Here is a 22,795-nt window from a genome sequence, read left to right on the forward strand (position 1 = left end):
GGCAAAGGTTGTTTGCTATGAAAAATAATAAATGACACACACAAAAAAATAGAACAGGAAAAAGAGCCGAAATATAACCGCTATTTTAGATAGGGTCGGTGGGGAAGGCACTTCTGATGAACTAACATAGATATAGATTCTTAAATGCAGTGAGCCATGTAGTCAGGAGAATGAAAGACAGGAATGATGACAACAAAGAAAGTTAATACAAATGTCCTAAGGAAGGAGAGAGCTTGGTATGTTTGAAAAAAAAAAAAATATGAAGTTTAGCATGGCCAAAGCTACAAAAGAGATGCAAGAGAAATTAGAGATGAGATCAAAAAAAGCTACCATGGGTTAGAACATAAAAGGCTTATTTACAGCCCTTGGCAAATAGTTTCACTTTAAGCTTGTGTTTGATGGGACACCCTGGGAGTGTTTTCAGCAGGGATATGACACAAATCCAACTTATCTTTTATAAAGAAAATTCTGGATCTCATGTGGAAAATGGATTGTAGGGGAGATAAGAATGGAGCCTGGAAAACCAGTAAGAAACCATTGCAACAGTCCAGTGAATGGAGATAAAATAATTTGCAGGCATCAGGCCATGGATGGTATGGCCCCAACCAGGGAATGTGCCTAGAGAAGAGAAAAGACTAAAGGGAAGAAGATTCTGACCTAGGACAATGCAGTATTTTCATATCAGTACTATCACCAGAACTTTTACCTCCTAAAATGAAAACTGCCCCTAATATTTTAAAAATGACTTACTATAAATTAGAGTATCAAATTTTTAAATTATAAATATTATCTATGCTGACCCAAATATAGATTAACACATTTCTTTAGGCTCACATTTATCAAACATCCTAGAAGCAAATCTAGACAAGATTATAGAGGAAAGTCTCCTCTCCTGTAGATTCAGAAAACAATGTGATTCTTAAATACCAAGATAAAATGTGTCATAAATTATTTCATAGAAACAGAGAGTGTGCTGGAATTGAAAAAGAAATATATGCTATTAGATTTATTTAAAAGTATTTATTATAATTGTTTATATTAGTGGAAATCATGATAGCATGCTTTCCTATGATACTGAATTATCTAGTCAAGACATTCTTTGAATGATCATAAAAGGTACTCTAATCTAGTCCCCATAGTATCCAATTAATACAGGTGCCATCAAATTAGCCAGACAATTGCGTATTCTTCAAGGTACAACCTGTAGTATAGCATGGCCACTTAAAACATGGTTTTGAAATCAGTCTTGTTCTGCCAATTACTGAAGATATATTGGAAATATTAAAGACTCTAGTCAGTTTTTTTTTTTTCTTATGGAAAATGGGCTTTTAAAAACATCTAACCTAATTTATGGAATTTTTCCTGAGAAAAATATATGTAAAAAACCCTTAAAATCTGTCTATCCCATTGAAGTGCTCAAGAAACTAAAACTTTTTAGCTTCTTTTCAGATAAATCATGAATGTTAAAAGGCTTTATGGTTTAGCAGGAGCAACATTCTAAACAGACAACTTCTGAGCAAACATCTGGGGCATGGTCCATATTAGAAATTTGAATAAGCTGATAACTTTTAACATTGTCTTAAATTTTATGTCTTACATTTTTTAATTAAAAAATTCTGAGTTATCTGCCTCTTATATTTGAAGTCTAAAATATAAACATAGGTGTAAAATAATGCTTTGTTATTCAGAAAGAAGCACATAGCTTAAAATGAGTTCTATGATAATAATAAAAAGCCATAAACCTCAATTTAGAAAACAGATTACTCAAATTGAATATATTACATAAAGATGCCAACACCTAGCAAACAACTGAAAATACAATCTCATAACTCAATAATCCAAAAAGACAAATTCAAATACTTCAACAATTATTTAATATATTAACTACCATTAATCTTTGTACATATTTTTGTTGTTTCCTTAAATCACTATTTATATTGATATTTCTGTGTGTGTGTGTATATACATGGTTATATACATATATATCTATATATGTGGTTAGTTTTTTCCCTCAAGGAGTTCTTGAGAAGAATATAAACATCATATGTTACATAGTGTTAGGACAAAATTATAATTATTTACTCAGGTCAATAGATAATTTAAATCTAAGTAAGTAGGAATCTATTTTAGAGGCAGCTGCTAACAGTTAAACTGTTTTCACCACATAAAAGTATATTAAATTATGTAGCTAATAACCTAATTATACAGCATGAATACATTAAAAAAACAGAATTTTGTGTACATTTGTAAATCTCATTCTGTATTTGTGACTAAAGCTTTAAAATTGACTTATAAGACTGCAAAATAATGATTATTACACCATGTAGTATATGTCTCACTTTTTTATATGTGTACTTAATACTCATCTCAGAGACAATTTTGAACAATATGTGAATCTTTCTATGCACGTATCTGAGTTTATACATCATGTTTTGCAAAACTTCACTGAAGCTTTCATCAAATCTCTGCATGCACTAAACTGAATTAAAACAAGTTAGCTCCAGAATAGACACATAATCTAGAACTAATTACTCAATGAATTTTTATGCTTTTCTAATAGACAATGCTTTATTAAGACATATTTCACTAAGAAGACAATTTTAAATTCTTTAACTGGTTTTCTTCTTAAACACGTAATGAATATACTCTGTGTAACGAAAAAGAAAGAAGTTAAAATTCATAATGCTAACTACCATTTATTTGGTCCTGTAAAACTGAGTAGATAGCAGCTCTTATCATTTACCAATGTTCATGTAAAATTAAATATTTATTGTTTCTATATTTTATAACCATATATAGACTATTCAGCTTGGTTTTAACAGGATTATTCTCCAAAGATCTTTAAAAATAATCATAAAACTGCACATGCTTATATAACTATATAAACATATATATTTGTTTTTTTAACAGAAAGTAGAAGAAAGGTACATTTTAAGATAAGAAATACATTGTGAAAAAAACACACTGTAAAATCTAAGCACTTTGAGAGTAGGCAACAGCTGGAAAAGAAAAATAGAAAACGGATAAACACAAGGAATCTGAAACCTCAGCCAATAGTGTACTTCCTCATGCCCAAACAACTCTACTTTTACTGCTGTAGCATAGAAAAGCTGTATACCTATGAAAGTAAAAATGAAGCTAACAACAAGACTTGTTGAAAGTATTCATGCAGCCAGGCAAATTTTCCTTCTACTCCTAGCAAAAGTTCAAAGTCTATTCTCTTCAGAAAGAAAATAAGATGATTTAAAAATAAATAGAAAAAGTAAAGAAAAGTGTATCTTACTGGAAACAGACTAAATTAAATAGTTTTTTTTAAAAAAAAGACATATGAATGGCCAACAGATACATGAAAAGATGCTCAACATCATTAATCATCAAGGAAATGTAAATCGAAACCACGATGAGGTATCACCCCATTAAAAAGACAGAAAATAACAAGTGTTGGCCAGGATGTCGAGATAAAAGAAGCCTGGTGTACTGTTGGTGGATTGTATATTGGTACAACCACTATGGAAAAGAGTATGGAAGTCCCTCAAAAAATTAAACATAGAACTGCCATATGATCTAGCAATTCTACTTCTGGATATTTATCTAAAAACAACAACAACAACAACAACACTAACTGAAAAGGATATATATATATATATATATATATATATATATATATATACACCTTTAAGTTTATTGTAGCAGTATTTACATAACTATGATATGGAAACAACCTGTGTCCATCAATGGATGAATGGATATAAAATTTGTGGTGTATATATACAATGGAATATTATTCAGTTACAGAAAAGAATGAAATTTTGACATTTTTAACAACATGGATAGATATAGAGGGCATTACGCTAAGTGAAACAAGTCAGACAGAGAAAGATAAATACTATGTTATCTCTTTTATGCAGAATCTAAAGCAAACAAACAAACAAACAAACAAAACTAAGCTCTTAGATACAGAGAACATATTGGTGATTGCCAAAAGTCGAGGTTAGAGATGGTGTGAGAAAAATGGGTGAAGGAGGTCAAAAAGTAAAAAATAAAATTAAAAAGAAATAATAATATATTCAATGCAAAGTGAAAAAAAAAGTTTGAGATGACTAGATAAATATTATCTTCATCATCTTTTATCATCTTTCTCAGACAACCTTATTTCCCCGAGTCATAATACCCCAAACAAACCATACACTGGAAATTCTTCAGTTCTTATTCTTTCTCTCTTAAAAACAAAACAATCGAAACAAAATATCTACATATTAAGTCCTGAAAACCCATATCCTCATTGCTTTTTCCTTTCTTGCTCTCAATATGGCAGCATAGTCTATCCTTTCCGGGCAGAAATCTCTTGTATTTTGTCTCTATATACCCAAACATGGTTTGCTGACCTTTCAGGAAATTCTGTATATTATCAAATACCCCATAATAAAATCCCTTTTGTTTAAACTAGCTAAAGCAAATTATATCCTCTGTATGTGTAAAAGTGACCAATACTTCAGGTGGCTTTCATTCCAGGATTGCAAAGATGGCTCAAAATTATTAGGTCTATTAATAAAAGCAATACATAATCTTAGGAGGATTATTATAGCAATAAGATGCCAAACCTAAAACCTAAAGAATGAAGGGATGTTTTCTTATATCTTTTATTTTTGCTTTTTATCCTCCTCTTCTCCTTTTTTTCTCTTTTCTCTCCTCTTTATTCAACTTCTGTTTTTATGTTTATACTTCTTTCAGCTATATAAAACCAATGAATAGTCAGCGTCACGCTTAAAATAAAAACACCATACACTTTCTGTAGCACAGTGCTTTAGAATTTTAAAAATCTTGAGTTAGAATTCTAACTGAGCCATTTATCAGCACTGATTTTTAGTCAGGTTCTTAACTGGTCTAAGCTTTGATCTTCTTATCTTAAAATGAGACCATAATCATGTGTATTGAGGATTAATACGCTAAAGAAGTAGACAGCTTTCACAATTTCTAATGTGGAAAAATCAGTCTGTACCTAAAACATCTAACATTTGGCTATGGAAATCTCAGCAAAGGTAATATCTATAAACCCAAATAGGCGGTTGGCAGGAATGCAGTTGTCTCTTAGACACTGGTTATCAGAAAAATACCAGCTAAAGGAGAGCCAAATTTTCGGAACACAGATGAGATGGTGACAATCAAGAGCAACTGAATACTAAATTCTCTAGCATTGAGTTAGTCTCATAACAGATAATTTGTACCTAAGATTGGTACAACTATACTTAGAGTTGTAGAAAAAAAAATAGGATAAGCTATTGAAAATTTGGTAGGCTGATACTACTTATACAACTTGATAGACTTTATTATATATTTTGGCTTATTAATTTCTAATATAATACAATGACTACTTTAATCTTAACAGGACAAAAACTTGAAAAGAAATTAGGTCTTAAGTGAAAGTTTTTTTCACCATTCATTCTATTCAATAATTCACTTATTCATCTATTATTACTGCATTATATATTAGGATATATTTTATACTAGGCACTGGTATAGAAAATATAAAGAATATAAAATATAATATCTTCATTTATAAATACCTACATTGTTGGCAAAGATTATAAACAATATATAATATAATTTTATAGTTCCATATTAGAAGTTGAATTAAAATACTGTGGTGAATTTTAGAAGGACTTTTCACAGAGGGAGCAGCATTTAATTGAGCATAAAGCAAGGATTAGAAGTTGTCCAGATAGAGAAGATGAGAAAGTACACTAAAGGTAAAGGAAATAGCATGTGTAATTTAGCACAATGGATGTTCCTTTCTTTGTACTAATAACCACTTAAGAATTGGGGGGGGGGGGAGAATAATATGTATTCTAATTATTTAAATAATTAGCTCAACATCTATGAACAGAAAGAGTCCTCTGCCAGGAATGTGACCCAGATCTTATTATTATATATGACATTACTAACTGTTACAGGGGGATCATGCTCCTACCTTCATCTGATAAGTCCCTATCATAGGGGAATGGAGACTACAGATGAAATTACGGTAGCTAATCACTTGCTTTTAAAATAAAGAGATTTTCCTGGATTATCTGGTGGACCCAGGAAAATTATAAGGGTCCATAATGTTAGAGAAAGAGCCAGAAGAGCCAAAATCAGAGTGCTACAGCATGAGAAATTGTTGAAAGCCCATTGCTGGTTTTGAAGATGGAGCGAAGCAATGAGCCAAGGAATGCAGGCAACCTCTAGAAGCTCCAGTAAAGCAAGTGAATTGATTATCCCCTACAGCTTCCAAAAAGAACTCAGCTCTGCCCACACCTTGATTTTAGTTCAGGGAGATTCGATTCTGAATTCTGACTTTCAGAACTACAACATATTAAATGTGAATTGTTTTAAGCCATCGAGTTTGTGGTAAATTTGTTATGGCAGCAAAATGAAACTAATACATTAACTATAACTTTTTAGATATAACAATTAGGTAAAGATAAAAGTGTGGATCATTTAGTATATATTCATAATTGCTTAGATCATCTGTAAACTCTATGTACAGATCCAAGCCATCAATAATAGTGGTTGAAATATGAAAATTCTTCATATTTTTTATACTTTGTATTTGATTAGTACCATTTGATAGTCTAGGAATTGACAAATTTCAAATGAAGTTCAGAACTCATTCTGTAAAAATTGAGCTCAAGAATAATTATAAAATTTTCTTCACTTTGTATCTTACTATTGGTTTACCTTGATATAGTCTGAATATTTGTGTCCCCACAAACTTTATGTTGAAATCCTAACACACCAAGATAATAGAATGAGGTGGGCCTTTAGGAAGTGATTAGGTCATGAAAATGAAGCCCTCATGAATGGGATTTGTGCCCTTACAAAAGAAGCCCTAGAGAGCTCCCTTGTCCCTTCTAGTACATGAGGTTACAGTGAAAAGAGAAAAAGATGACTTTCTAGGAAGTGGGCCCTCACCGGATACTGAAAATGTCAGTGCTTTGATCCTGAGCTTTCCAGTCTACAGAACAATGAGAAATAAATTTCTGTTGTTTATTAGCTTCCTAGTTTATGGTATTTTGTTACAGCAGCCTGAATGGACTGACACCATTCTTGCTTTCTTCCTTTACTTCACAGCCTGGAAAAGGTAGCCTGAGTTCTTTATAAAGCAAGTAATAGCCTTCACACCAAACAACTTCTTCCTTATCACACAGGCAACACATGACTGAATATTTACAATTTCTAGACCCTCATAGCCTTGAGACCTGGGTTCTTACTTCACCCTTGGCTCAGATCTCATGACTCTTCCCTTTTCTCAAACTCATCTTTGCACTATTGAAATACTTTGCACTTTTCCAGGGTAAGTTCAAGTACACTCAGCACTATAATTTTCAGTAGCTTTCTAAAATCAGACTAAAATATTTTTGACCTAGTAGCTTCACATAGGTTTTCGGTTTTACACTTAGTAGGACCTCAATAAATATTTGTTAACTTTTCTGAATGATTCACCACATTCAAGAAAGTAACAGAAAGTGAGAAATGAACATAGTAGGACTAATATAACAAAGTTACTGAGTCCTGCGGGAAAAAGCAAGAAAGAAGAAAACAGCTATGTTAACAAGAAGATAGACCAGTGTCGGCTTTACTCCTGTGGGCATTAGTACCAGAAATTGTGGCCAAATACTCTTTAATATGGTACAGCAACTGGCATGGCTCTATTTTTCTGCTGGCTCCATTGCTAAAGGTTCTTTACCCTGGCAAAGACACTTAGGGGAGAAAAGTGAGCTTAATTGTTCTACCCTTAATTATACAATACTGTGCAGCTTTTTAAAAATTTTCAGGCTCAAATATTGCTGCCAAAGTCTTTCTGGTCATGCAAGGCCTAAGTACACTACACAAGTCTTTATTCTTAATAAGAAATATATGCAATAAAATTCTAAAATAACAGGTTTAGCCAACATTTTGAGTGTTTGTCACATCTCCTGACATAAAGGTTTCCCATCAGATTTACTAGAGTAAGATTACTTGAGAAAAAGGACATGCACAGGTGCAGACATAAGCTGACTGCTGATAATATAATGCAAAAACTTAAATGAAAACACAATTTTCTTAGCTGAGATTTTGATATAAACAGTTACTCAGAATATTCAAATTATAGCTATCTTCACAATTAATGCTATTAGGCTATTGACTATAGTCTGATACATCCGTTTGGCAATTGTTTACCTTTGATTTTCTGTGCTATGGATCATCCACTATCCAAAAGAATAAAAGTAAGTTTCTGACAAAACACATTGTACCTTTCTTTATCTTTTTTTGAATGCACTTTAAAGTGATGCTCACAAATTTCCCAACACTGTTAAAAAATATCTTTGCTATGGGCACAGGTAAATAAAATTCTCTAATTTTTAATAATTATTAGCCAATTTTCAATGTGTCATCGATATACCACTTTTGCCTGGCAGAATGATTTTAATAGTCTCTGCACAGTTATTTATTTGTAGTGTGAAAACTGTAGTGAAGAAATGCTAATTGAATGATGCAAAAACTTCAGAACAGAATATTTGCATATTTTACTCATTTTATTGCATATATCATCATGGCCATTTAATACTTCCCTATTGTATAATTAGAGCAATGAATGTGCGATGTCTTAAAACATTTTAGGTCTAATAGTCTCTAACCTTGTGTAGTTACCAAGGAAAATACAGTCATTTCTAAATTACTTGATATATGGTAGATTTAATTGTACTTAATGCCATGCATATTTTACTTTACAGTTGTACATGCATTTTGATATGATTCAACTTCTAAAATTCATTTGTTATTTAAGTAGACAATTCCGAGATAGAACAGATGAAAGTTATTACCAGATAAACCAAATTCATGCTGAATCTACCTCTGATAGCTTCACATATTCATGATCAATCTCAAATGGGCATGTTAATAATGAACAACCGTCTTTAAATTTTACCCTGATTGCTAATTTATTACTTGAAGAAAAAATTGGTACAGTATACTTCATACTTATAGGTAAACTCTAAAGTAATGCTAGAGATTATATTAAAAAATCAACAAAGAATGAGTGTATATGAAATAGTAACACTGAGATAAGAAATAAATACTAGATGTGCTATAGATGAGATCAGTTGCTTAAATTATTGAAAATGATATTATCTTAAATGCAGTGTTAATCTTAAATCAATTCCAATAACTGATGTCAGCATTAGATATTAAAAGAGATCATATTGGTGTGCACAGCAATGGCTGCCACCTCTGCTTTTATTTTATAACAAGGCTTTTCAGACATCTAGGACCAGCATATACTGAAGAATAGAGCAGTAGCCAATTATGCATATGTTGACTTCAACTGTTTCCAAATAAAATTGTTCTGGGATCTTGTTGGCAGACAGAACAAATGTTTCAGTGATGCCAATCCACTTTGAAGTGGGTCCCTAAACCAAAATTGAGGTCATAATGAAATCCATTTTCTTTCAAGAAACATATAATGTTGTTTTTATTTCCACAATTTTCAAAATTTTATTGATTTTAGGATTTTGCTTGCAGCACTAAAACAGCCTGTGTTTTACATACAACTGAATCCAAAATTATCTTCTGTACCTGAATTCTATCCTCACATGCTTTATATTCTAATTCAAGCTTTTCCTACAAATTCCTTACTTTTGCCAGTTTTGGAATACAATCCAAATCTATGTATCTTATAGTTTTCCAGGGCTATGTTGATATAGAAAATAAATCTTTGAATTCAATTTTCTGAGACTGTCTTTAACAGATGCTCAGTAAAGCCTGTCCACTAAATATGTCAAAGGGGCTTTTTGATTAGAGTAAGCAAACGGAATAAGGCTCAACACTTGAAACAATGCTAATTTAAGCCTTTTTACAAAGAATGTTTTATATCAGTACCATTCAGAGAGCTCAAATAAGTTAGGAGAAATCTAAGGCATCAACTTATGCAAAGATAAAGAAACTGAGATTTAAATTTAAAAAAGAAAATTAATGTGTGAGCTAGGGATGAAATGCAGGGGGTGGGGTATGCCATTATTTTTAGATATATTAATGTTGACAAGTTCTGTATCTTGTATATGCCTTCCCGAAATCATTTAGACAACGTATGAGAAAGATTTGGACAGCAACAAGAAGCTAGTAGGCAATATGAAAATATTTGCTTTTTTTTTTCATTAAAATCCTTCTCCCTGAGGTCTACTATGTCTAGAGATATTACATATCTTTTAACACAAATTAAACAAAATTTATTTTGGCTTTAATTTATGTAAAAAATAATTTTATTTGTTTTATCAGAATATAAAATTATCAATTTTTTTTACTATATAAGCATTCATCATACATCGGTAATGCTGTCTGCAAAATTCAAATAATAGGTATAATGTTCATTCAAAATTCATTCTGACAGAACCAGAAAGTAAAACAATTAACATAAAATAACACTACGAGCATAATATAGAAAGTATTGTTTAGTAGTTATTTCAATATAAATTTTACTCTCAGAGTTTGTAATAAAAATTTAGTAAAATATTTTTAAAGACTTAATTATTTGATACTCTTCACAAGACTTTAAGGATTATAAATAGGACTATAAATATGGTGACATTTAAGTGAAGTTCCTTGATTTAATGGAAATTAAAATAGTATTAAAAAAAATAATCCAATGAGTACACTGGTAAATATTTACAAATTTTCAAGGGAATCTCTAATTTTCTTCTACATTTCCTCTAACCCAAATTCCTCAGCCCTGACGAAGAATTTAATAGCACTAAAAACTGTATTAATGAAAAAAATTATATATTAATATGGTAGATTAAAGATTCCCCAATCAAGAGGTGCACTTTATTGGCTTTGTGTATAGAAAAGAGATAACGTAGCAGTCTTGAGTCCGTCTATCTTTTATGGGCTGAATTATGCTCCTCCCCAAAATCATGTGTTGAAGCTCTTATTCCTAGTACCTTGAAGGTAACCATATTTGGAGAGAAGATCTTCAAAGAGGCAACACAGTTAAATGAGGGTGTTAGGGTGGGACTAAATTCAATATGACTAGTGTCCATGTAAGACTAGAAAAATACCAAGGATGTGTATGCACAGAAAAAATGCCACATGAGAACATAGAAAGAAGAGAGCCATCTGCAAGCTAAGAAAGGAAAGGGTCTTGCCAGAAATCAACCCTTGGCAGCACTTTGATCTGGGGCTTCTAGCCTTCAGAACTGAGAGAAAATATATATTTGTTATGTAATCCATCTACTCCATGGTATTTGGTTATAGCAGCTCGAGAAAAATAATACACTATCCTTAGAAAGGACCGCTTGTAGGGTTAAGCTTTGGTGGGTTTCTGAGAACCTGATTGGTAAACAGTGTCCTATATTTATGTTAAACTTTTCATAAATGATAAGTTGCTAACTGTGCCTAAACCATTTGCACAAACATTGTTTATGGTGAACGCCATATTTCTTTCTAAGAGTTTGTAATTTCTGTGTGCTCTAGGCTCAGGATTCCTATACGACCAGGCCCAATAAAGTCTTTGGGTGATAAATTTTTAATGAACTTCACTGAGTAGAAACATTACATACATTGCTGGGAGAAGAGTGTGTGTGCTCTGTACAACTACATGCTGAGTTTCTCTGCATCTTTCTAACAAATCCCTGATGTAAGGGTAGTTTCGGGACTCATTGACACACCATGTAACTGCTTCACCAACACAGAAGGATGTGGAGGTGAAGGATGTGAAGCTGTCTATCTCTGCATCTAGTCCTTAATCGGTCAGCAGCTTCCACTTCCTCTTCCCTGGGAACATTCACTCTGGGGGAATCCAGCTGCCATATAACAAGCCGACCTACTCTAAAACCACAGCAAAATATGAGAAAACTCAAGCTAGCCCAGAAGAAGTCACCTTGGACGTCTACACCACTTGATCCTTCAGATAACTCCACTCTCATCCTACATCTTACTGTACCCACTTATAAAACCTCAAATAAGAACTATTCAGATATGTTTAGTCAATCTACAGAATCATAAACAACAATAAAGAATTACCGTTTTAGACTGTCAGTTCTGAAATGGTTTATTATGCAGAAATAGAATTGAAACAATAATTTTATTTTTAAGTCATCCAAACTAATTGCTTAAAATATACATATTATAGATAATATAGCCATCTTAAAATTTATTCCCATTAGGGAAATACATGGATGCCATAGTGTACTTAAAATATTATCATTTCATAAATTGATCCCTTAAATATATAATCTTAGTATAATTTTATATTCAAAATTCATCAGATATCCCTTGGAGACCTTTTTTGACCTGCTTATTTCTTTCACTAAGCACTAAGGAATCATGTTTCTGTCCCAGAATTACTGACCTATATGAATCTATATAAAATTATAAGTTAAATTTAGCTTTCGTAGTGTGGTTTTCAGTTATCTAGGAGAGAAAATAGATTACCAGAAATTAGTATGCCTTGTAGGATTGAATATATTAGCCCTAGTAAAACTGACATTACCTGCCTTTTTGAATTTAGTCCTCCTGACTTAATACTACTAACAAAATTAAACCAAACCAAGAAACAAATAAGAATTGATTAACCTCTACACCATATCTACTTATTTGCAACATCAGAAAGCTGGCAAGAAATACAAATAGGAAAATATAGAGAATGTTGGATTTAGAAATAATCTTTGACATTGTTCCTTTCTCATTTTTTTTTGATATTTCATGTACAATCCATTAACAATTCCGCTGACTCACATTCAAAATGCATCCATATTCCACAACTTTGATCATTCCAGGTTAAGCCACCATCATTTCTGACCTATAGGAGCCTTGATTTTTTTCTTCTATCATGTTGTCTATCTACATAGAAGTTAGAGTAATAGTTTTAAAAGAAAGTTTGATTATGGCATTCTTTTCTCAAAACATTCAAATGGTTTTTCATCTCCTGTAAAGTAAGATCACAAGTCTTTTACTATGGTTTACAAGGCCCTTCATGATTTGGTTTCTCTCTGACCTGACCTCTTATCATCTTCCCCCTCATTCATTCTACTCCAGCCACAATGGCATTTTGTGGATTTTAAAGAGGCCAAGTGTTCTGCTTCACAGCTTTTGTACTTGTTGTCCTCAGGCTTCTTCCCATACAGAAATGTGTGGCTTTCTCCCTTTCTGCATTATGACCCTCTCCTAAAATATCCCCTAATCAGAGTGGCCTTCTTCGACCATTCTCTTGAAACAGCAACACATTTCAGTATAACTTTCTATCCTCTAAATCTTGCTTTATTTTCCATTATAACATGTATTAACCCTTGCTGACATGTTATATATTTATTTGTTTATTGCTTCTCTCCTCACTAGAACCCAAGTACCATGAAAGCAGGAATTTAGTCTGTGTTGTTTACATTAATGCACCATTGCCTATAATATTACCAAACATGTGGTAAATACTCAAGAAATTGATTCATTACAGATAGTCTGGTCAAAAAAAAAATGGCTGGAAGTACAAAACATAACATTTAGGGCTCTTTCTGGGACATAGAAAAAGTAATTTTTAATAATAGAGACCATTAAATTCATTGAATGAGAAACAGCAATAGACATTTAAACACACACACAAAATCTAAATCTATGTAGGATATACAACAGATGATACTGTGAGAGTCATGACACCAATATGACCTCTCTCCTGGAGACTCCAAATGTGCTCTTTTCTATTATGATGTTCAAACAAAATAAACTGACACTTCTTAGTATACTAACGTTTAACATACAAAGAATAAAATATCAAGTGCTTTGTTCCCAATGTAGTTTTTCCAAGTATCTAATGTGACTGAATAATGTTCCTTTAGTGGACCTTGCATTTAGAAGGTTACTAGGTTAACTCACTGGGGGAGGCTTCGGAAATTAAAGAAAAATACACTACTTTGTTTTCCTGATAAAAAGATACTATAAGTCCTTGTGATTACAGTAACAATTTTGCAATATTTTTTTCAAGTAATGTTTTACTATATTTACTAGTTTTCCCTTAAGAAGCATTTATTATATTCACTTCTTTATCCTCATAATTAATTAATATTTCCATTAATTATTTTTTTATAAAGGGATTATGATATATGAGCTCATCTGAATACTCGTGGGTATAAAATCAATAGCATGACTTCTAGGAATAAATATTAAACAGTATTTTTCATCAAAATAAAGGATTTATGTTTAAAATACATTTCTACTCTCATATTTGGAATAAAGTATGAGGAACTGAATGAAAATGTTTCTGTTTCATTTTATTTATAACGTATAGGACTTTGCTGGCTTAAACTTAGAGATATCTCTTTCATTAAAAAAAAAAAACAGCTAACACATGTACTGCACACTCTATGATATTCTAAGCATTTTTTTATTTCTTAACTTTTAACCTTATAAGAACCAAATGAAAAAGTAGTTGCTGTTGTTCCCATTTTATAGACAGTGAAATTGAGACATAATGTCTTGAAGTTACCCAGATAGAGAGTGGCAGAACTGGGATTTGTTCCCCGGCAGTGTCGTAACTAGGCTACACTGCCTCTTATGTTCCCAATTCTCGTTTCGGCTTTCTTAAAACAAGTATTGTTCTTAAATTAGAAATAAGTGATTATTACAGAAACTACAGAAAAACATTTTTTTCTATGTATGATCCATTCAAATAGTTGATGGTTGGTAGTTGTATATTCTCTGGATTTTTTGCTATAGACTATTTATTTTATATAGTTGAGGGCAAAGTACATGTTATTAAGTACTGAATTTAGGCTCTATAGTTAGGGGGAGTTAGCATCATTTCTCCCCTTAACATCCCAGCATTGCATAACAGGATAGATTTTTGAGACATTATTTTATTTCTCTATTTCCATTTCTCTGTCCCATGTTTAAAAAAGGTGACTCTGTGCTCCTTAATGTGAGGTTTATATCATGGCAGAATCACCTTTGGACACCTCAAATAACTCTTTTCCTCAATTCTGTTACTAAAAAAGTTACATTGAGAAGATTTTTCCAAGCTCTGGTTGTTTAAAAAAAAGGATAATTTCCAAGAAAAAATTGAAGAGACAGAGTTCCTCTAGTCTAGATTAATGGTGATTTCTGGGGATGAGGAAAAGGAGTAAGAGAATTTCAGATTTCACAAGGAGAGATGACCCAGGAAAGAGCCCAGCACCACTCTGTGGCAGCTCCTGGGGAAGGCAGCTAGACTTCAGAGAGGGTGGCTCCATTATACATTCTAGGCACAGGGCACCCGACCTCATTAGACACTCCCCCAAATATCACAGAGAAGCAGCAGTCTATGGGCTAAAAAAGGCAATGATTTATTTTTGCTTATTTTTAGACTTTGAAGATTGGTGAATGAAGGATACTTCTGAAGCAGTCTAAAGAAAAATAGAGTTAAATCTGTTTCTATTCTGTTGCATTTATCATAGGATAAAGATAAAAGGGTAAGATAGGAAAATATCTCTTTCTAATATCTAATCAAAGAAAAGATATTTTTGGAGGAAAAAAAGACCAAATCTAGCAGCCATGCTTCACTGAAGTATAAGTAAATTTTAAAATATGTGATGAATGTGGTTGGCAAAAAGCATATTGCTCATAATAATGTGTTTTATTATAGAGGGGTCAGGAACAATGAACCAGCTTTAGCTTCAAGAGTGTTAGTTCCAGGGATGGATTGAGGCTATTAATAAACAAATAAATTAAAAAGTTCATCCTACTAAGAAACAGTAATATTTGGTGGCCCCGTAGCATCTTTGAGCCTAACACAGGGAGAGGGAAAGTAGGTTAGATTGGAAGTGATTAGACAGTTGAGAGAAATCAGAGAATGGCAGGGAGAAAAAGGAGAACAGTGTAAAATGGGAATATCAAAATTGATAATGTCAACTTGGTTCAGCGTTATTCTATAGAAAAACTACAAAAAAATGTAATTAACAGTTAAGCACTATTTTTTTTTTTATTTTTTCAAATCAAAGTCTTAGATGAATGATCTTGAACTTTCTTGATTCTATTATGGTTACTTGGTAAAATATTATTCCGACCCATGCAAAAGTAATTATCCCTTGGCCTTCCGTACTGATGTACTGGCATATGACAGAACACTAGTGTATATAGTTTATGTAATGCTGAATATTTATTTAAAAATAGAGGTTATACATTGGTCTTTTGTTTCTAAATGTGTGTTCATAACGATAGTCTGTACAATTATATGCACTTGTAATCTTAGAAATTTCTCAGCACTAAGAGTCTGACTGAGAAATCTGTGAGGTTATTACTTGCAGCATATGTAAAGGGCTATTCATGATATATCTTCTTCTATGAAGGAATATATTCTAATGCTTTCATGGCCAGACATGAATACACTAAGGAATGGTGATGACTATGGTGAAATGGCATTTACGTGCCCTGTCTAGGTAGAGAAATCTCACTTATCTTCAGTCAATCAGTTCTAACTGAAAGATGCAAAGTTCCCTGCACCCGTTTAAGGGAAGACTGGATGAATTTTTGTGGGAAATATCCTGATTTTTGAAAGGCTAGCTAAGTCAAACAAAACACAACAGCAATGGGTTTTAAATGGTAAGGGCGAGTTTATGCAGTTTAGTAGGATGTAAACTGCTCTGTGAACAAAATACAGAAGCAAGTAAGCATATGAAGCTTGGACTATCTTTCACTGTACAACTGTTTATGTTTAAAAATTAAATTGAAGAATGGGCTCCAGTACTAACAGTGTTGAAAAATACTGCTTTATTATGGAAAATAAACATCTGGTCCTAAACAAGATTTAATTGTCATCTTTAATTCATGTATCTCCAAAGTTTAACCTACCTCTCTTGACTCCTTGTGAGAGCCTCAAGGATGCTACTCAGTTTTCTTCCACATTCAATTGAACAGATTTGACTGTGATACTATTGGCCTATTGATAACTAATTTCTCATTTAACATTCAAGAATGAAGACAGAGATAATAGAGGGAAGGTAATTATAAAATAATTATAACTTATACACACACACACACACGCACACACACATATATCTCATACCATTTGTTATTTTTTCAAATGATATGGTTAAAATCAATTTAATCTGAATATCATTCTGAAGAAAATTAAAGGAAAACATTCACCTTGATAAACACTTGAGCCAAAACAGAATATTTTAGACCAAGAGAAAGAATGGAATACATTTCTTTTAGCAGCTTAATTACTTCACAGGAGGAAAGGTAAAATCAATTCCCTCAATCAACCATCAAAGCTTATCTTTAAAAAGCTTTGTCTTCTAATATTAGGGCAGATGCTTATAGAGTTGGGTACTGGAATTGCTGTCTTAGAAAAGGAAGCTAAGGAGTTAGAGAGAAGTTATATTAACTTGAAAGACGATGCCACATACATGGGGAATAAGGAAAAAAATCATTTTGTTTCTAGTTACCATTTAGTCAAATATCATCATTTTAAACGAAGTTTTAGACACAAATAAATTATATCAAAAATTTTCAGGAAGTGGTTATAAGAAAATTTAAATGTCTTCTATGTGTTAAATACTTTTCAACACATTTTTGTAATTATAATGCATTATAGTGTTAAGGTGTATCTCAAAAAGTGTTCTATATATTTTGTATTCATATAAGGATAAATAAGTATTCTATTACTAATTTGCATGACAGTTTGTAATATAAAAATAAAAGAAGCAAATGTAACAGTTTTATATCATAATTTCATACTTTAAATAATTTTAAATACTAGTTGGATGTTTTTATATCTAATGAAATATTTTTGAAAAATTTAAATAATATTCCTTTCACAAAAGAAGAAAATCAAGAGTTCCTTTATAAGCTACCAAAAGCCAATATTACATATTATAAGCACTTGGAAGTTTTAATTACTGGTAAAACCACTTATACACATTAACACAGAAACAATATCGATCTCAGAGTGAACTGGAAAAACTAACAACAACGACAACAAAATATATATATATATATATATATATATATATATATATATTAGTTTTATGTCAGCTGATTTTGGAATATACCTGACCTTTTCTTTTACCTGTCGAAAAATTAATTTTCAAGGAATGGAAGCATTATCACAATGTTAAAAAGAAAATAATGGCTCCTGATGACACTTTGAAAATCCAATTAAAATCTTATTAATGATATGATTCTTCTGTAAATTCTGTCCCATACACCATAAGATGAAAATATAAAGTAACACTAAGCTTTGCAACATTCATATTATGTTCTCCTTTTGTTGTAAAACACTATAGAAATATTTCCCAATAAATAATGTAGTCAGAATACTATTCAGTATTTAACAATTCTCTGATGTAAAATGAGCTTTGAATAGTTATTACTGTCTGTCATTAAGCAACAAAACATGCATAATTAGAAAACTAATATCCACAATGAAATGCATAGTCTTCTATTATTTTCATTTTAATAATACAGCAAATACTTAGTATATGAAAACACATGCCAGCCACTGTAGCAGGTGTAAGCAATAAAATACAGTAGTCATATGAAAAATTTAAAAAAACCCACAATAATAACAATTTTACAATAAATACAAAAATCATGAAAGTCATAATAAACCCCAAAATATACATCCAGCTGTCTTCAAACTTTCTGTTACACGTAAGTGCATAATCTCAGCTTCCCAAGTTTTTCTTATTTTCCCTATGATCTTAAGAAGTGTCATTATTTATAATAATCCAAATGAATCCAAATATCCCTGGCACAAATATAAAGAAGCTAATTTATAAGCTTAGGCTTACATAGAAATAGCTAATCTTAAACAGCTATAGATAGATAGATAGATCACTTCATATCTGTAATGTACATAGCCTTTCAAACTGAAGAATTCTTCTAATTATATTACTTAAATACTTATTGGCATATTTACTTAAATATTTTTGAAGTACAATGTGTTTGGAGTAATTAATCCATATTGTAATTCTTGATTTGACCATTATTTTGTAAAGATTAGGTAATTAGTTAATTGTGACCTAGAGTGATAAATGAAAATTTAACTGCTCAATGAGGACTGAATATTCATTCTAAATTTATTTCTTAAATTGTTATAAACAAAAGATTTGAAACCTCTATTTTGTGACATCAAACTATTACAATGAAATCAGTGTCTCTTACACGCAAGGCAAACAATGTGTCCCATAAAGTATTAATTTCTATTTCAAACCTTGCCTTTATTTACCAAGTAGAATGAAAACAAAAACCAAACGAAATAAAACAAAAAAGGATTTTAACATTTAAAATAAGATTCTTACATATTAAAGCAGTTCATTTTACAATCCGTGCATGAAGTGACTGTTTTACCATAGTAAAATAAATATTTATAATCTATCTTAAAGTATTATAAACAATTATTTTTGTGTATTTGTCTTTTACCTTGAAAGGCAATGGCTCCTCAGTAAGGGGACTAACAGGAAGTGAAGTGGTGCTGCTTGCCGGGCTCATATCTGTGCTCTGCAAAGAAAACAAAATGGAATTAAAGATGCACTTTTTGTAGTTGTTTTTATTGTTCCTAACTTAGAATCTAATCTTTCTTGCTAAAATAAAAACAAATCAATGAATGAAATATGGGTATAGTCAAGTTATCACAATGTACATTATAAATGCATTTTGTTAAATACAATGATTATTTTTTGTGTTAAGGTGGTATTTAGTATAACATTTGCTTAACATATTTCTTACCTTTTCTTTGAAAATTATACTGTACTTGCAAAAATTAACTATGTTGCTTTTGTTTCTAGGCTGATTTTCAAACATGGATTAATCTTTTTTTTTTGAAAGTTAAATCATTGTATCCAGTTTTTATTCATTATGAAAAGAAGATCTGCCATTAATATAAAACTGCAAAGTGAAGAAATAATACATTTTTTAAATTCTCATATTCGTAGCCCCTGACATTTTTCATTTCTTATTATATCCTGCTAAACAAAAATTTTCAAGACAAAAGATATACACACATAAAAGAGAATATTGGAATGTTGTTAATATTGTCTTTCTAGTCCTTGAAAATGAAATCAATTAAAACTTCTTAAATAAGAGATTAGCTTAAAAAAAGGAATATGGGTTAGAAGCTTGTCATTATTTTTCTAAAAGCAAGAAAAAAATAGGTACCAATAGAGTTATTTCACTATATATTTAACTTGTTCTCTCTGGAGAATTCTTCCACTTGAATAGATAAGCAAATAAATCATGGAAAAAATATACACCTACATTTTTCAGCTTGTTTTCCAAATGTACATGCACACAAATACACACAAAAAAAAATTTCAATAAAGATTAAAGCAAAAGAATTGCATTTGCCTTGATTGAGATAAGGAAACAAACAAATAGACAAATTTGACTTAAATTAAACAAAAGAAAAAAATTAAAGAATAGATGCTGCAACTGCTGTAAATTCTTAGGCTCTCTTTCTACTCAAAGATTATTGTCAATTCTTTTGAATTTGGTGTACAATAAACTGAACACATTTAAAGTATCCATTAAAGCGAGATTACTTCCGATGGTCTCGTCCAGAAACAATGGATAACAATTAAAACATAGGAATCAAGATACACAGTATACTTTTTATATAACATGTACTTACTTAACAAATTTATATAAAACCAGCACATTGAATTAAAATGTCTGAAGAACAATAATCTACTAAAGGAAACAGAAAAATACACACGCCAGATAATTGAGGTGTATCAGTTACTGTCTTTCATTTCTAACTGCATTCCAAACTTCTTGGACATTCATTTGATCAAAATTAGAAACACTGAATTGCTAACTTTTGCTATCTGATTATATGGTGTTTTGAAACAAAGGTTTTCTTACGAATTCTTTTTATTTATTTTATTTTTATTTCATTTTATTATGGTGACACTGGTTAACAAAATCCAGTAAGTTTGTAGTATTCTAACGTAAGAAATGAGTGAAACTTTTTTTTTGTAGAAAGAAAAACAAGACTCGAACTGTTTTCTCATCATTAGAATTCTCATTAGAAATTAAGCAAGTGATAAACATGGTTCATTTGTAGTTGAATTATCCAATATGTTCCTAAAGTACTAACATTCTGCATAGCATACTAGAGTATTTGCCTTTAAAAATAATAAATCTAGGAGACAGAGACGACATTCGGTTTTGAAAATTTTAAAGCCTGGATCATAATCTTGCAGATGAAGGTTTTTGAATTTCCATAAGAAGAGTTCATAATCAAGCTTCATAGTTAGCTTCTTTTAGGATTGAGGTCTCCTACAACTTTCCAGAAATAAATATTCCATCTTAAGACTGTTGAAAGCAGACTCTAAAATTTGCATCATGTACCCATGATTCTTTGAATGTTATTCTTAGAGAAAAACTTTGTTCTAGTGTTCACTTTCAAATCCATCTTATAGTGTGACACTTTAACTCTATTGCTCTTAAAAAATCTTGAGAAAAATGTTTAAAAAACAAATCAATTTTATATGACAACATCTGATAAACTGCACTTAATTATCGAGTTGAAAAATACAGATCAAAATAGTTTAAAATCTTCATTTATAGCTTACTGTTTTACCATTTGCATTTTGGTGACCTATATTTTAGCTGTCATTCCAATTTTTTTTTTTCCTTTCAAAGGAAATACTATAGTAAAACCTTCAGGTATGTCTTATCCATATATTAGACTTTAATTCATTCACACTTTTATTCAGTGGTAGCAATAACAATCCAATTGTATATCTAAATACAAATTTCTTCATAAAAATATTTTGTTAGAATTATGGCTTCATCTGCTTTTTGATATATTTCAGAAACTGTGGAAATGGTCGGTTTACAAAAATGTAGAAGTCAATCCTGTGGGAGTGTAGAAGACTTATTCTATAAAAGAAGCAAAATATCCCCAAAGAAGGACTCTCCTTAAATCTCCCGTAACACTTTCAGATTTCTTTGCCCATTGGAGACTGCAGCAGATGTTCTTGACAGGGTGTAAGAAACCTATCTTAATTCTGACAAGTGTCCTAAAACTTGGTTTTCTGGTTCTAAGTCCAATCAACATTTGCTTCTTTCCAATACTAGGGGGACTAAATAATATGAATCTAACATTTTTCCTACACTTAAAATGTTATTTCACCCAAATTTCTAGCTTATATGTCAGTTCTTTTCTATTTTTCTCTAGATTGAGTTTAATATTAAGTACTGCCTTTAAATTTAACAATGAAATCTAGATGTATTCACTTTTGAGCACATTAGAGATATTCTGGGGAATAGCGCCCTCTTCTCATATATATTGTTCTTCAGAATTCTTCTTACTCATTTAGTTTTGAAGAAACTACTTACTTTGTTGTGCTGTTTTTAGAATATAATTTCTCTAAATTTGTAAACTATCTCATCCCTCACCTCCAACTCATCTTTTACTTTAAATCAGCTCAATTGAATTATAACATACTTGTAGTAAAATGTAGCTAAAAGTGTATAATTAGATGATTTGACAAGTGTATCCAGGTGAATGATTGCCACCAAAATCGAGATATAGAACAGTGCCATCACCTCGAAATGTTCCCTCATGCTCATTTGCATTGAAATACCGCCCCGCATCCCTGATCCCAGACAATACTGACATATCACTATAAATTAGTTTTCCTTCTGCAGAATTTCATATAATTAAAAATGTACAATATGAATGTATAATCTTTTGAGTCTAGATTCTTTCATTCAGCAAAAAGATTTTGAAATTCATGGTATCATTTTGCTTCATGTCATACGTTTTGGTAATTCATCCTTTTAACTGTTGTCTAGTATTTAATGG

At 31.2% G+C, this 22,795-nt stretch overlaps 1 protein-coding gene across 7 annotated transcripts in view; it reads right to left on the reverse strand.

The window, feature by feature from the left end:
* The window catches only part of CCSER1 (coiled-coil serine rich protein 1), a 1,108,427-nt gene that overhangs the window by 627,656 nt on the left and 457,976 nt on the right, over positions 1 to 22,795 (reverse strand). For all 7 annotated transcript variants that reach the window (XM_016161106.2, XM_036226729.1, XM_036226731.1 and 4 more), the window contains exon 7: positions 19,405 to 19,482. In XM_016161106.2, the coding sequence (XP_016016592.2) occupies positions 19,405 to 19,482 (78 nt within the window). The remainder of the gene's footprint in view (positions 1 to 19,404; positions 19,483 to 22,795) is intronic.

Source organism: Rousettus aegyptiacus, unplaced genomic scaffold (genome assembly GCF_014176215.1).
Source record: "Rousettus aegyptiacus isolate mRouAeg1 unplaced genomic scaffold, mRouAeg1.p scaffold_m13_p_10, whole genome shotgun sequence".
Lineage (NCBI taxonomy): Eukaryota > Metazoa > Chordata > Mammalia > Chiroptera > Pteropodidae > Rousettus > Rousettus aegyptiacus.